At 35.6% G+C, this 12,437-nt stretch overlaps 1 protein-coding gene across 1 annotated transcript in view; it reads left to right on the forward strand.

Moving 5' to 3' along the window:
• The window catches only part of itga11a (integrin, alpha 11a), a gene marked incomplete at its 5' end in the record, with an annotated part of 61,642 nt that extends 49,510 nt beyond the window's left edge, over positions 1 to 12,132 (forward strand). Inside the window, 9 exons of the mRNA XM_079242000.1 lie at positions 4,068 to 4,144; positions 4,352 to 4,435; positions 4,631 to 4,721; positions 4,821 to 4,934; positions 7,821 to 7,904; positions 7,996 to 8,106; positions 8,242 to 8,337; positions 10,268 to 10,381; positions 11,183 to 12,132. Coding sequence (XP_079098126.1) covers positions 4,068 to 4,144; positions 4,352 to 4,435; positions 4,631 to 4,721; positions 4,821 to 4,934; positions 7,821 to 7,904; positions 7,996 to 8,106; positions 8,242 to 8,337; positions 10,268 to 10,381; positions 11,183 to 11,260 — 849 coding nt within the window. The 3' untranslated portion in view covers positions 11,261 to 12,132. The remainder of the gene's footprint in view (positions 1 to 4,067; positions 4,145 to 4,351; positions 4,436 to 4,630; positions 4,722 to 4,820; positions 4,935 to 7,820; positions 7,905 to 7,995; positions 8,107 to 8,241; positions 8,338 to 10,267; positions 10,382 to 11,182) is intronic.
• Between the last annotated feature and the right edge of the window lie 305 nt (positions 12,133 to 12,437).

The following is a 12,437-nucleotide window of genomic DNA, read 5'->3' on the forward strand; positions in this document are numbered from 1 at the left end:
TCTGGGAACAAATTTTCCCTAAAATGCAGTTTGGTTTTAATTTCAAGCAATTGTGCTTTTTCAAGTTAACATAATTGGTTTGGGTCAACATAATGTAACAGAACTGTATTTACTAAGACTGGTCAAAATCAGTATAGGTTTATGGGGGTTTAAATTTTATTCATGTTTCAATGAACCCTTTCTTTTACAGAGAAATGTTTAACTAGTGTGGCCAAATTACTGATTCATACAACAGATTAAACTTTCTTTTAGAATGATTAAATGATATACTGTGCATTAATCAGACATTAAACAGATTAACTAAAAGCTGAAAGAACATTTATTAAATTTACATTTGCTTAAATTATTTTAAATGCATATGAGTTAGACATAATGATAAATGAACATAAAGAGGTCACTGTTTTAACAAGTAAATCATAGTGCAAGTGCAACCCTTTGTATGGATATATTTCCAATATCTGAACCTCATTTCAGCACTGTTGTATTTACTGAAACACATTGAAATCAACGTTGCATTTATTGACTCCACTTTGAACAGAAAGTGTTCCTCCTCTCCGTGCTTTATCTCTGTGCTGCACCAGGTGAGACTCAGTTGAAAACTCTGACCTGCGTTTTTTCCATCTGTTTCTGATCACGACATGAAATTCTGCTTGTTTCTGAGCCTTTCCGCAGGCTTGTAATGTCAGCAATATTTATTAGACTGCACTTTCCAGTGATTCTCCAGCCAGGACATTATGTTTTATTTTTAATAGGGTGATGTTTGTATTAACTTTGATAGGGATGACACTGATTGTACATCATTCGTGCAATTAAAGGCAATTACAGCTCTTTTCTTTTTTTAAATGTGAGCCACATTTTCCATTGGTATCGTAACAACAGTTTTGGTTTTAATCCTGATGTTTATAAGCAAAGTACATCTAAAGAATGTACTGACATAGTTTATGAAGTTATCCAACCATGTCATTCCAAGCAATTTTCATCTCCTAGGCAACGAAAATATCACCACATTTTTCTGACAACTCAACCAGGAGGACCCGGTCACCCTTTAAATGTCCTGGAGTGATTTATAGTCACTCCCTCAGCCTGAACAGCATCCAGAGCCACAAGGCTGATCTGTCCTGGTCGAGAGCCTTTTAGAAATGTGGCAAGTGTTAAACAAGGCTGATTGTACACCAGGGTCGCTGCCAAACCAGATCAAACCGCTGTTTAGATGGAGGAGCAAAGGAACTATAGAACAAGCCTTTTAGGAAAAAAAACACAGTTACCACTCTTATTTAACTTTTCCAGCTGTTGTTTTTTTTCTGTAAAACTGCAGATTTTACTTCTGCTGCAGCAGAATGAGGTCTTAAGTTTGCAGTCCAGGTTGACAACACTGTTGCACGGTCAACTCGTTTTCTGTGAAGTTGCTTGTGAATATTGTTGTGGGTTGTGTGTGTGTGGGTGTGTGTGTGTGTGTGTGTGTGTGTGTGTGTGTTTAAAGTGATCTATTAAGTAAAAATTTTGCATCATCTTATTAATCATAACCTTGTTTACTCCACTTAACACCAAAGGCAAAAAAAAAAAAAAAGTCTAAAAATGATGGGCAGGAAAATGTCTGAAAGATAAAGCGTTAGGCTCAATTGAAAGAAATTTAAAGGCACTGCACTGATATTCCAGCTTGTGCACAAAGAGTAGATCTTATGCAACATGCAGCCCTTACAACACAGAGCTACAGCAGGCTCATTAACTTTGGTTTGATGGGATCATAACTATAGAAATTCATCCAAAAAAAGACTTGACTTGCGTGGTAAGAATTTCAGGTGAGTCATGTTTCAGATGCAAAAATGAAGTCAGTAGCTGCATTAACCCTTTATGGGGCAAGTGACTATTTTTGATCACTTTGTTTTCTTTTATTTTCAGCATGAAACATTTTTTTTAATGTTACAACAGAATGGAGGTCTTGTTACATACCAGAAGGACACTGTGAGGTTGAAATTTCTCGTTTCAGCGTTTTTCACTGAGTGCCCTATAAAGGGTTAACATAGAGTCTACGGCTTTTGATCCAATCAAACATCCAGTAAGAATTAAAAATATGTCATGTAAACATGTCAACTGAATTGGGTGGGGGGGTGTTATGATTAGATCAACAGGAACTCATTCAGGACCAACATTTTTAAAAGAATCTTCCAAACTAGTAGGCTTTGCGTATTTCAAAAGCTTTAAGATTGCATTAAATCTGTTCATGCAAACACATCTAATCAGATCACTGTAGGCTGATTTAATCAGAGGTAAAACATAGCTACTGTGTTTTCAACTGGATTTATTATTCTTCTTTTAGAGATTTAAACAACATAAATAACCTTGTCGAATAAAGAGTAAACAATACTAAAACTACTTCGACTGCAATCATATTAATGTGTATATTTAGAAGTATTAGAATTCTTAGAAGTTGAAGTATTAGAATTAGAAGTATATTCTCACTTTCATTTCACATTCATTTCCAATGAACAAACAACGCACAAGTATTTTGCTTAATTTTATTTGTGTTAAAATATGTTTCTATATATGATCACAATTTTATGCCTGCACATTAAACCGAATGCTTTGACCACAAAATCCATGTTTAACAGATCATATTTGATGCAAACAGCTTCTGTGATGTCTACACCAATTAAATAATACACTTATTTAATTCCTTTTGATACAACTATATCAATATATTCTGCCACCTTCTGACTTTATCTATGTTTTTTATGATAGATAATCCTTAAAGAATCATTTCCCAATAATGTTTTTTTTTTTAAATTGTCATTAAAAGTTGTATTGATGGATTTCTTTCTCTTCCAAATATTAGACTTTAAGGAATTAAGGAGTTGTGAAGGAATGTTTTCATTGCTCACAACACACTTGAAATGTTGACATGTAGCAGGAAAAGCGCAGCTCTGTTAATGATTCCACTTGTGAAGGCCCTGCTGTAGCGTGTGCTGGTCCATTGTGGGGGGGGGGGGGGGGTTTACTGGAACTGGACTCCATCCACAGATCAGTGTGTTTCTGCCTCTCTCACAAGATCTGGCAACACTGACTGATGACAAATGTGTTCATGAGTTTCGTGAATGTATGAAGTGATTAAAAAATGCTAATTACTAAAATTAGCCATTTGACAACTGACAAGCATTGTGGCTTAGGGAGGCGGCCAGACTGCATCAGCTCAGAGGAGGAGGACAAACATCATGCACAGTCTTGGTTTCTAAGTACTGGCATACTAATGCTTCCTCGCCACAGAAAAGTGTTTTCCAAAGCCATACCGATAGCATGCATCAGTACATTTTGTTTCATTTAGTGTCCCTCTGGAGAAACCTCACTCTGTTATTAGATCTTTTTTTCCCCTGAATATTACTTGTAACACTTGATAAGACTATGATAATGACTGAAAGATTTCATCATTTTTTTGGCTGTATCTGTAGTTTGTCAAGGATTAGTGTATCTTAATGGAGGCGGGAAGCTATAGTAACTTTGTTTTTCATTCCTCTGTGGTCAGACTGGATCCATCAGGATTTCATTACAGTATGCAGGACTGTAAACAATGTTCGGCTCGGCTCGGCTCTTCTTTATGTCTGTCTGCTGCCAATCACACTGCAGACAGGGGCTCTCCTTCTGTTTCTGTTTAGAATTCCTCTATAATGATCCATTTATTTACACACCCATCACCGCTCAGTTTCTGTCTCTTTACGGCTGCTTTCTTTGTGTTTTGCCTTGAATCAGATTCCTTCCGGGAGCTCTGTGTGTGTTTGTGTGTGTGTAGTCAGCATTGTCCTCAACTTAAGGGAATTTCCCTGGCTCTCTTTAAGCAGCACCAACTGTGTAACCAGCTGCCTGAGGTCAAATCTTGGGAATTGCAGCAGTTTATTACAGATTTTACTCCTTAATCCAAAATGCAGTGTCTTTCCTGCTGGACAGCAGCAGTAGCATATGGTGTCAACGTGCATTTCTGACTTGTGGTCTTTTTCTTCTAAAAAATGTTTTAAATATATTGTACTTAATGTACTATAGGTGATTTATTTTTCTAATCCTAATTTTCTCCTCTGTAGGTGTCATTTCGTCTAGAGTTTGAGTTCAGTCGTACCATCTTCTTAGATCACCTTAGAGTTATCCTGGAGGCCAGCAGGTGTGAAATTGATCCATTTCTTGCCTTTGGAAAGACTGTGTGCTTGTGCATAATGTGCTTTGTTTCTTTTGCTAAACTAAGATATTCCAAAAAATAACAGGATGACATTATAAATAAATCATGCATGGAGAGATTAAAATAAACTAGAACGCTGCAATTATAAGGTTAAAGGTTTCATTTCAGTGAAAATGTTTCCTCTCTCAACAGTGATGGGGAGGAAATAAGCTCAGCCGATAATTTCAACGATATCTATTACTCCCTGAAATATGAAGGAGACCTTCTCTTCATGAGGTTTGTTGAATTCTTGACTTTTTTCCAAAAAGTGAATAGTTTGTTTTGGAAGCAGTGAAGAGGGAGTGGTGAATAAAATAAAGAGAGAAATAAATAGCAGAAACTGATTATGGAATGTGGACTTTGTTATAATGCTCATGAAGTTAATTGTGTTTCTTTTTTTTTTTTGTTTATTTTTGTTATTTTCTTCTAAAGGGATTCAAATCCTACTCGGTATGAGATTAAATCGGATCTGTCACTGGAGGAGCCTGGCATTATTGGCCCTCCTTTCAACTTTACTTTCCAGGTGAGAGCCAGTGTTATCACTTCCATGTCTTTAATTTAGTGTACGGGAAAAACACTGTCTGGAAACCATTTACCCAATTTACCCCTTGTTGTCTCTCAGATCCAGAACCTTGGATACTTTCCAGTAAGGGATCTGCAGCTAAACATTGAGATCCCAGAAATGACAAAAAATGGAAACCAGCTCTTGCAGATATCTGATTTCCATATTGACCAGGTGAGAGCGGAACCTCAATGTTGATCTTGTGAATCTAAATTAAAACAAAGTAGCTTCTGAAAATATACTGTTTTAAAAAGAAAATGTGAACGTAATGATTAAACTCCTACACTGGAGTCTGACTGTTTTTCACATAAGGCTGTCTTCCTTCAAAACCACAAACAGGTACATGCACTTCATGATAGAGGACATATATCTTGCAAAAGGGCTGAAGCTGCATATCTGAGGCAAGTGTTTAGGATCTATTTAGAACAGAGAATAAAGAATATTCATCAGGAACTATATGGAAAGATATTTCTTCTTTTGATATGATATTATACAAATGCTTAGTTAACATACTTGGGTAGTAACAAATCACACAGAAGACACTTTTTATGTAAAACTGCAGTTATTATGTTTAGGTTTGGTGGAATAGGGTCGGAAATGAAGTGCTGTGTTCCTGAATTCAGCTTAATGTTTAATTACTTTATTTTTCTAGAAGTAGCAATAGTTTCAAGAGAAACTAATTCAGAAAAAAAAAACTATTTTTCTTTATAGTCTTTTGGAAAATGGTTTCAAATGAGTACTATAAATACAGCTCTAACCCAGCTACGTATCACGGGAAGGTATGATAGAAATGAATTGGTGTAATATTCAGAAGTTGACAGTGTGGAAAATTTTATGTTGAAGAAAGTATTCAGTGATTTCTTCCTTAAAAAAATATTTCTGTGAGGATAACAATAACCCAAGATATTTCATGTTTTCAGCTTTGTGTATTTTTTATTCATGTAAAATAACACTTTTCAAATATACCCAAAAACCACCAGCAGTGGGTAGGCCTTGAAAAGTGGTTTTTGTTTCAGACCACAAAGGTGTAAAGGAAGTGTCTCCAACTGCTGATCATGATTATCATTATTATTTGGTTTTCTTTTTTTTTTTCTTATTAATTATGGATGTCTATTTCACTATTTGCCGTTTTTTCTGTTTTTGTTTATTCCCCCCTTTTTTCAAGCTTTGCTATCACTTATGTTAGAAAATAGACTTGAGAAACCTGTTGTAATAAATTATGTACAAAGATACTGAAGTTATTTCAAACAGTTGATACCCACTGCTATACTGATTTGATACAAAGCAGCATCCACAGAAAGAGTCTTTAGGAAGAAAAGATGGGCAGAAAAGTTGCTTTCTGTCAACCAAGGTATGAGAAAATAATTGATCTGTTTAAATACTTTGTTTCCTTTAGATTTAAAGGAAGGTGACCGTAGATGGGCACCTGTGATTTCTGATAGTTCATTCATTATTTGTATATATGACCATATGGGGATCTTTTTAAACACTTAAGTTTTTTTTTAGTTTTTTTATTAAATATTACTTATTACTTTTCATTTTTAGATAAATTAGGCAAATTTACCTAAAAATAAAAGGCTTTAAAAAAAAAAAAAAAAAAAGGCATAAACTTGTCCAGAGGCAGTAAGTACTTTTGGAGGCATCCTCACCTTGTGGTAATGTGCTGTATTCAGAGTAATTGGTATTCCAGATTTTTCTTTTCCTTTTTACTTTTATGGGGTGGGGACACTGTGTCCTCAGACCAAACACAAAGCACCACAACCCAGGTCCTATAGTGGCATGGGCTTGTGTCAGTTTTTACAGAAATGGGGATTAAAACCTTTTTGATGTCACCATAAATGCAAAAAATACATTAAGATGTAAGAACAGAAAATGTTGTCTTCAAAACCACATCGTTTCCAGGGACAGACACACATATTTTCATGTGACAATGGAAAACCGCATTTCAAAGACACATCAGTCCTGAGCTGTCCCTACTTTACAAGTGCATCATTTCACAAAGAAAGGACTCTGAAACAGTTGCAATCAAACTGCCAATCTTTCTATTAAAAGAGAACCTATTGTAGATGATTCTTAGCCCAGGCCATCAAGAATGCCAGCATTACGATGAAGTAAAAGCATTTTTGTTTGTTTGTTAACCTTGTTCTGCCCAGCATCATGACAGCAGAAAGATGGTCTGACTGTCATTTTTTGCCAAATAAATCTTCTTTAAAAAGAAGCTCTTGATATTAGAATTATTATTGCTTATTTTAAAAGTTCTTTGTTTGTGAATTTACATATTAATTCTGGAGCTTGGAGCTCTTTTGGAACATCTTGCTGGAATTGCAGGAAAAGATGAATATTAATAGAAAGGACACAAATGAGACAATGCATGAAATATCTGGCCCACATTGTCTTCAGTATAAAAGTCTAAATAAATGTAAAAAATGGTTAGTATTTTCCATACCACACCAGTTATTGTTGATTTGAGGTGAATATTAATATATAAAATTATTTAAACTAAGTTTAGGTTCAGTTATTTTAATTTTCCATCCATCCATCCATCAATTTATTTAACTGTTTGTTCCAATTAAGTGTCGCGGGGATCTGGAATCTATCCCAGCATTTACTGGGTGACAGGCAGGGTACACCCTGGGCAGGTCACCCGTCCATCACAGTATTTTGATTTTAAAAAGAGTTTACAGAAAAAGAAAAGCAAAACAGAAGAAGGGAAAACTTCTGTATCTCAAAAATCACAAATCCTTTCAGCAATTTCTGACATCTTATGTTTGGAGAGCTACTATTTCAACAATAGTTTCTTTAGTCTTCCAGGTCAACTTATACTACTTTTAGTTTCGGATATAGTTCATCACTTTGACTCATGTCTGTGTCACTTATCTGGAAAATGACATTAAACTAATGCATCAGTTTGACTAAGTGAGGCTTTTGCACAATGTGATGACAGATTTCTTTAAAAAAAAAATGTTCTTGTTTATAATTTAATGTTAATTAACTTTTTCAGAGTACTATTTCTCATTTCTATGCAAGCTAACAAGCATTTTCACTCATTTTCCACCTCAGAGAGACGGCACACACTGTTTACCACCCCAGCATGTGGCTCAGAGCAGAGCATCACCTGAGGATCTCTCACGCTTTTCTCGCTTGGTAAAGGACAAACCAATAAAATTAAATTCCCAGATGGATGTTTTGTTTCAGCTTTGTCATGTAACCATTTTGCTTTTGTTTCTCCACACAGAACCAGTCCAACACATTAACCCTGCCAATCCAGTGTACAGTCAATGTGGCTTCCTACAGAGAAATTACAGTTAGAATCACAGGAGTATTGAGAATAGATACACTGCATGCTGTGAGTTAAAACTCCAAACACAAATGATGCATTGTAAATAATTGCCTCTACACATACTGTTACACAGCTTTATCTCTGTAGAGGTTTCAGGTGTCAAACATGTTTGTTAAAATTGGCTTTTAATTTCCTTTCCAGCTGAAGTTTAAAATCTTGGAACTGGTAACGAGTGCTTCAGTGGAGCTCCCCCCTTCCAGCCCCATGTTTTTACATGAAGAGAGGCCTGTCAGACATGTGAGTCAACAACAAGCCTTGCCATAAACTGCCTTTGCCCTGAGTATGACCCGATTCACAAGTGACTTCATAAAAGCATCCGTTTTGATCCAATATATCCTAAGTCTGTTGTTGTTCATGACATCTAAAATCCCAATGAAACATAGTTCAGAAAAACTATTTGAATCAACTTAATTCATGTAATGTTAAGCTAATAATACTTTTTCTTTACAGTAACCACCTTTAAAAACCATGCAACATGCTTGCAGTTTGTCCTATGACATTGTGTGTTAATACATGTCTGAGTAAGAGTACAATTACCTTGTAAATGTTGGTATTTGAACACAAAAACAGTGTGGAGCTTAGGGACCGAAAGGTCCAGCGGCACAACATGTAGAAGTCTGGACTCTCACACTAATCTTTGCTGCCATCTATTGGTGTTCACCAACGCTCTTACAGTTACCTGCTATTATGTTTACGTGAGCTTCAACTTCAGAACCCTTTCTACTGAAACATATCATAGTGGTTCGTATAATAAAGATTTGCAACAAAAAAGCAATGAAAGTAAAATAATTATATTGAAAACTGAGACCAGGCTCATGTATATGTGATAATATTTATTCAGAAGAAAGTAATCAAAATTGCAATTGAACACTAGACTGTTCACAAAAGTGACCAATTAAAATATGTATACAGTTTTAAATAATGTTATGCAAAAGATAAACTGTTAAATTAAACTGATGAAAAAGAAATGAAACCTTTATAATCCAGGCTTTTCAGAAAATGCCATTCAAAGATTTAATAATGGAGGCAGATATGAATGAGTATATACAAAAGAAAGCTGTGTATTTGGGGATGAAAAAAAAAAGGCATATGTCAGCTAGAATCTGTGCAAGCAGCAGTTTGGCATGTATTCTCTGCATCCATGCAAAAACGGGAATAAATTACATTGCAACCCCGAAGGGCTTCATCTTCCCTTTTCTACAAACTATTTTACACAGTTTTCAGAATATTTTAAAAATTGAATAGTTTTTTTATGTTACTCTGCCTATTTCTCTTGTTATGGTCTGCTTCGTAACTGTGACAGAAAAAGAAACACATCTTTGATCATCAAATAAAACCTACACACACAAAAAAAAGTTTAACATGAAAAGAAGACTATTATACTGTCCAGCTGGAGGCAGCTGGTCAGTATCTGTTTCCAGCGAGACGCCGACCAGCTGCCGCCAATCATCTGGAAAACACCAACCCAACCAACCGACTGACAAAGGAAATCAGGAGGATGAGCCCAGGTGGTCTCAAAGTAATAGTATAAAACTAAAGATATACAAGTTAGAACCTGTGAATAGCAAGAGAATTTTATTGTTTCTCACTCAGCAGCAAATATATAAATATTGCCATCTATAGACACTAGGGCTGTGACGATATGCTTCTGTCTCGATTCGGTTACGATTTTTTTGAGTGCCAATTTGATTTGAATTGCAATTCTCAAAATTGTTCAATATTGATGATTTTTGTAGATTAAAAACAAAATAAAATTCATAAAACTTCTTTTTGCTAGTAATTTGTCTTGATTTTAGTTACAACACAGTATCCAGACCATCATTCTGCTGCTATAATGCCCAAGAAGACAATGAAAAAAGATCAATAAAAGCAATAAAAATGACAGAAATTTGATGGATTAGTTCTATTTAATTGAAGAAAAAAAAAAGATTTTTTTTTTTTTAACAAAAAAATTTATTGTAGAATTGTGAAACAAAAAATCTCGATTTTCGATTTGCTTTTCCCACCCCTAATAGATACCATGTCTTAGTCTTGTTTCCATTTACCGTCATGTTATCATAACATGTAGAAGTTTTCTGATTTGTTATTTTAAATATATTCGCCTTTAGTACAAGATCAAATCAGCTTTCAAAAAACATTTCTTAACTCATCTCATTGTGTCTGACAGATCATATTGGAGGTTAGGAAGGAAGGAGATTACAGAATTCCTACTTGGATTATCATTGGTAGCACGCTGGGAGGACTGTTGTTGCTCGCTCTGCTCAGTCTGGCTCTGTGGAAGGTAAGTTGTTTTATTTTGCACAATTATTTTTGGGGATTGGGGGGCAATCACCTAATGAGCCACAGTATATGCAGGATATTTGCAGATATGCTCCATTTATCTAAAATTCTAGCAGCATTGTTTCCTACAACTAAATTAATTTGATCTTTTACAGTGATTTAAAGGTATTTTCACATGTGGTTCTTAAATATGAGCGGTTTTTAGAATAGGGGCATGTTTATATTTTAAAACTGGGGAATCTCTCTGAATGGCAACGACTTTAAATGAGTCTTACCGCATTTATCCAAGTTAAATTCAGATGAAGAGGCTCTTTGTAAGGAAAAAAATAAAGCAGTTTCTTTCTCATAGTCAACACAGACGCTGTTGATGGACTCAATCTGACTCCCGGCCAATTAAGACTTAATGCAGCCACTATTTTGCTTTTTTTTTTACCTTCAGGGTAGAAATACTCCGACTGATGAAAAGCTCCTGGCCTCCTGTGACATTTCTGTTTGTTCCATTTGTGACAAGTAAAAATATACCCCCAGAAAAGGCTCTCGGGAAGGAAAGTCATTAAATCCTGGTTAAATTTGCTAAAAGCAATTTTCATAAGTTCATAAAGTCTATTAATAATACTTGAGCTGACTCATTTACTTCAAAAATATATTCACAACTGACAGTGTCTTGTATTGGAAACTTGCTAAACTTATGGTGCATTTATAAGGTCTATGTGCAGCACAGTCTGAGTATCATTTAGGACACGGATCTGTAGCTTTACTACATGTGAAATTTCTGTCTGCGTTTAACTGCTTCCTAATCCAGCTCGGCTTCTTCCGGAGGCAGAAGCGGAGAGACAAAGACGAGCAGGAAGCTAACGGGAAGGTGGCCGAAGAGCGGTAACGCAGGCTGATGGCGCTCAGCAGATGCTTTTTCCACAGGGGACGCCACACTCAGGGACCAACCCACCCACCCCCCTGCCTCCCCCATCATGGCAGTGGCAGTACATAGATGGCTCCACATGACGGCTGAAGCAAGGCTTATTCAGTGCACTGGATCTGTCCCATGCCATGACCCCAAAGTCAGCACTGTCACACTCACTTAGAAATCCTGCACTGTTGTCATGCATGGGCTTCTCTTTATCTATGCATTCCACTGTCCACAGCGTCATCCCACCACAGATCTAGGAGCTCTGGTGCTCATTTTTTTTAAAACAATTGTAAAGAGAAATGAAGTGAGCTTTATTTGATCTATTCCAAAGAGTACAGGATAGGTTTTGCCCTCCAGGCAAATAGTAGCCAATAACTCTTTTATCTTCTTGGTGTGTATTTATTTAACTTTGGAAAAGACATGAAAAACCTCAAGGGTGACTTACCACCCGACAATTACCAAATGTAAAGATATTATATTGTATATTAAATTTGAAGTTGAAAGGTTTTTATCTGCAGCAGGAGTGGTTGACAGAATTTATGGAGAAAAAGCTGAACTGAAGTCACCCAAGTACAAAGAATATTCATGAAGACTTTTCTCAATGCGCAGAAAGGAAAATGTTCTAATTTTGCATCCTGTGAAACATGCAGGATGATTTTTAAATATTTGATGCACTTTTTACATGTATGTACAAAATTAACTTGAATTTGTAAATAGTCAAGTGCCTCCTAAAATCCTTTCAATGTCATGACTCACAATTATTTCCACACTTTTTATGGCATTCCTTATTTTTAACTTAAGAGAAAAGTCAGCTTTGAGGTATAAAATCTATTACTATATGACACAGTTGCATGCCTTTTAACATGCACTGCATCAGAACTAAGGATGTGCATTACATATTGCCAGTAATGTTTCAAGATAAGTAAATTTATGTTGAGCTGCCACTAAAGGATAAGCAAATGCCATAAACATGAGTCGAGTTAATGCATATCGCTCCAAGCGTTGTTTTGTTGACGTGTAAAGAAATGTAATGACAAATAAACAGTTTATATGTTCATGAGTTTTTTTCATGTCAATTGAGAAATTGACTGCAAAAACATAATTATTGTTTTATCAGCAGTTAAAACAGAAGAGAGAGGAAAAACTATAG

The sequence above is a fragment of the Telmatherina bonti genome (assembly GCF_933228915.1).
Source record: "Telmatherina bonti genome assembly, chromosome: 1".
In the NCBI taxonomy this organism is placed as follows: Eukaryota; Metazoa; Chordata; class Actinopteri; order Atheriniformes; family Telmatherinidae; genus Telmatherina; species Telmatherina bonti.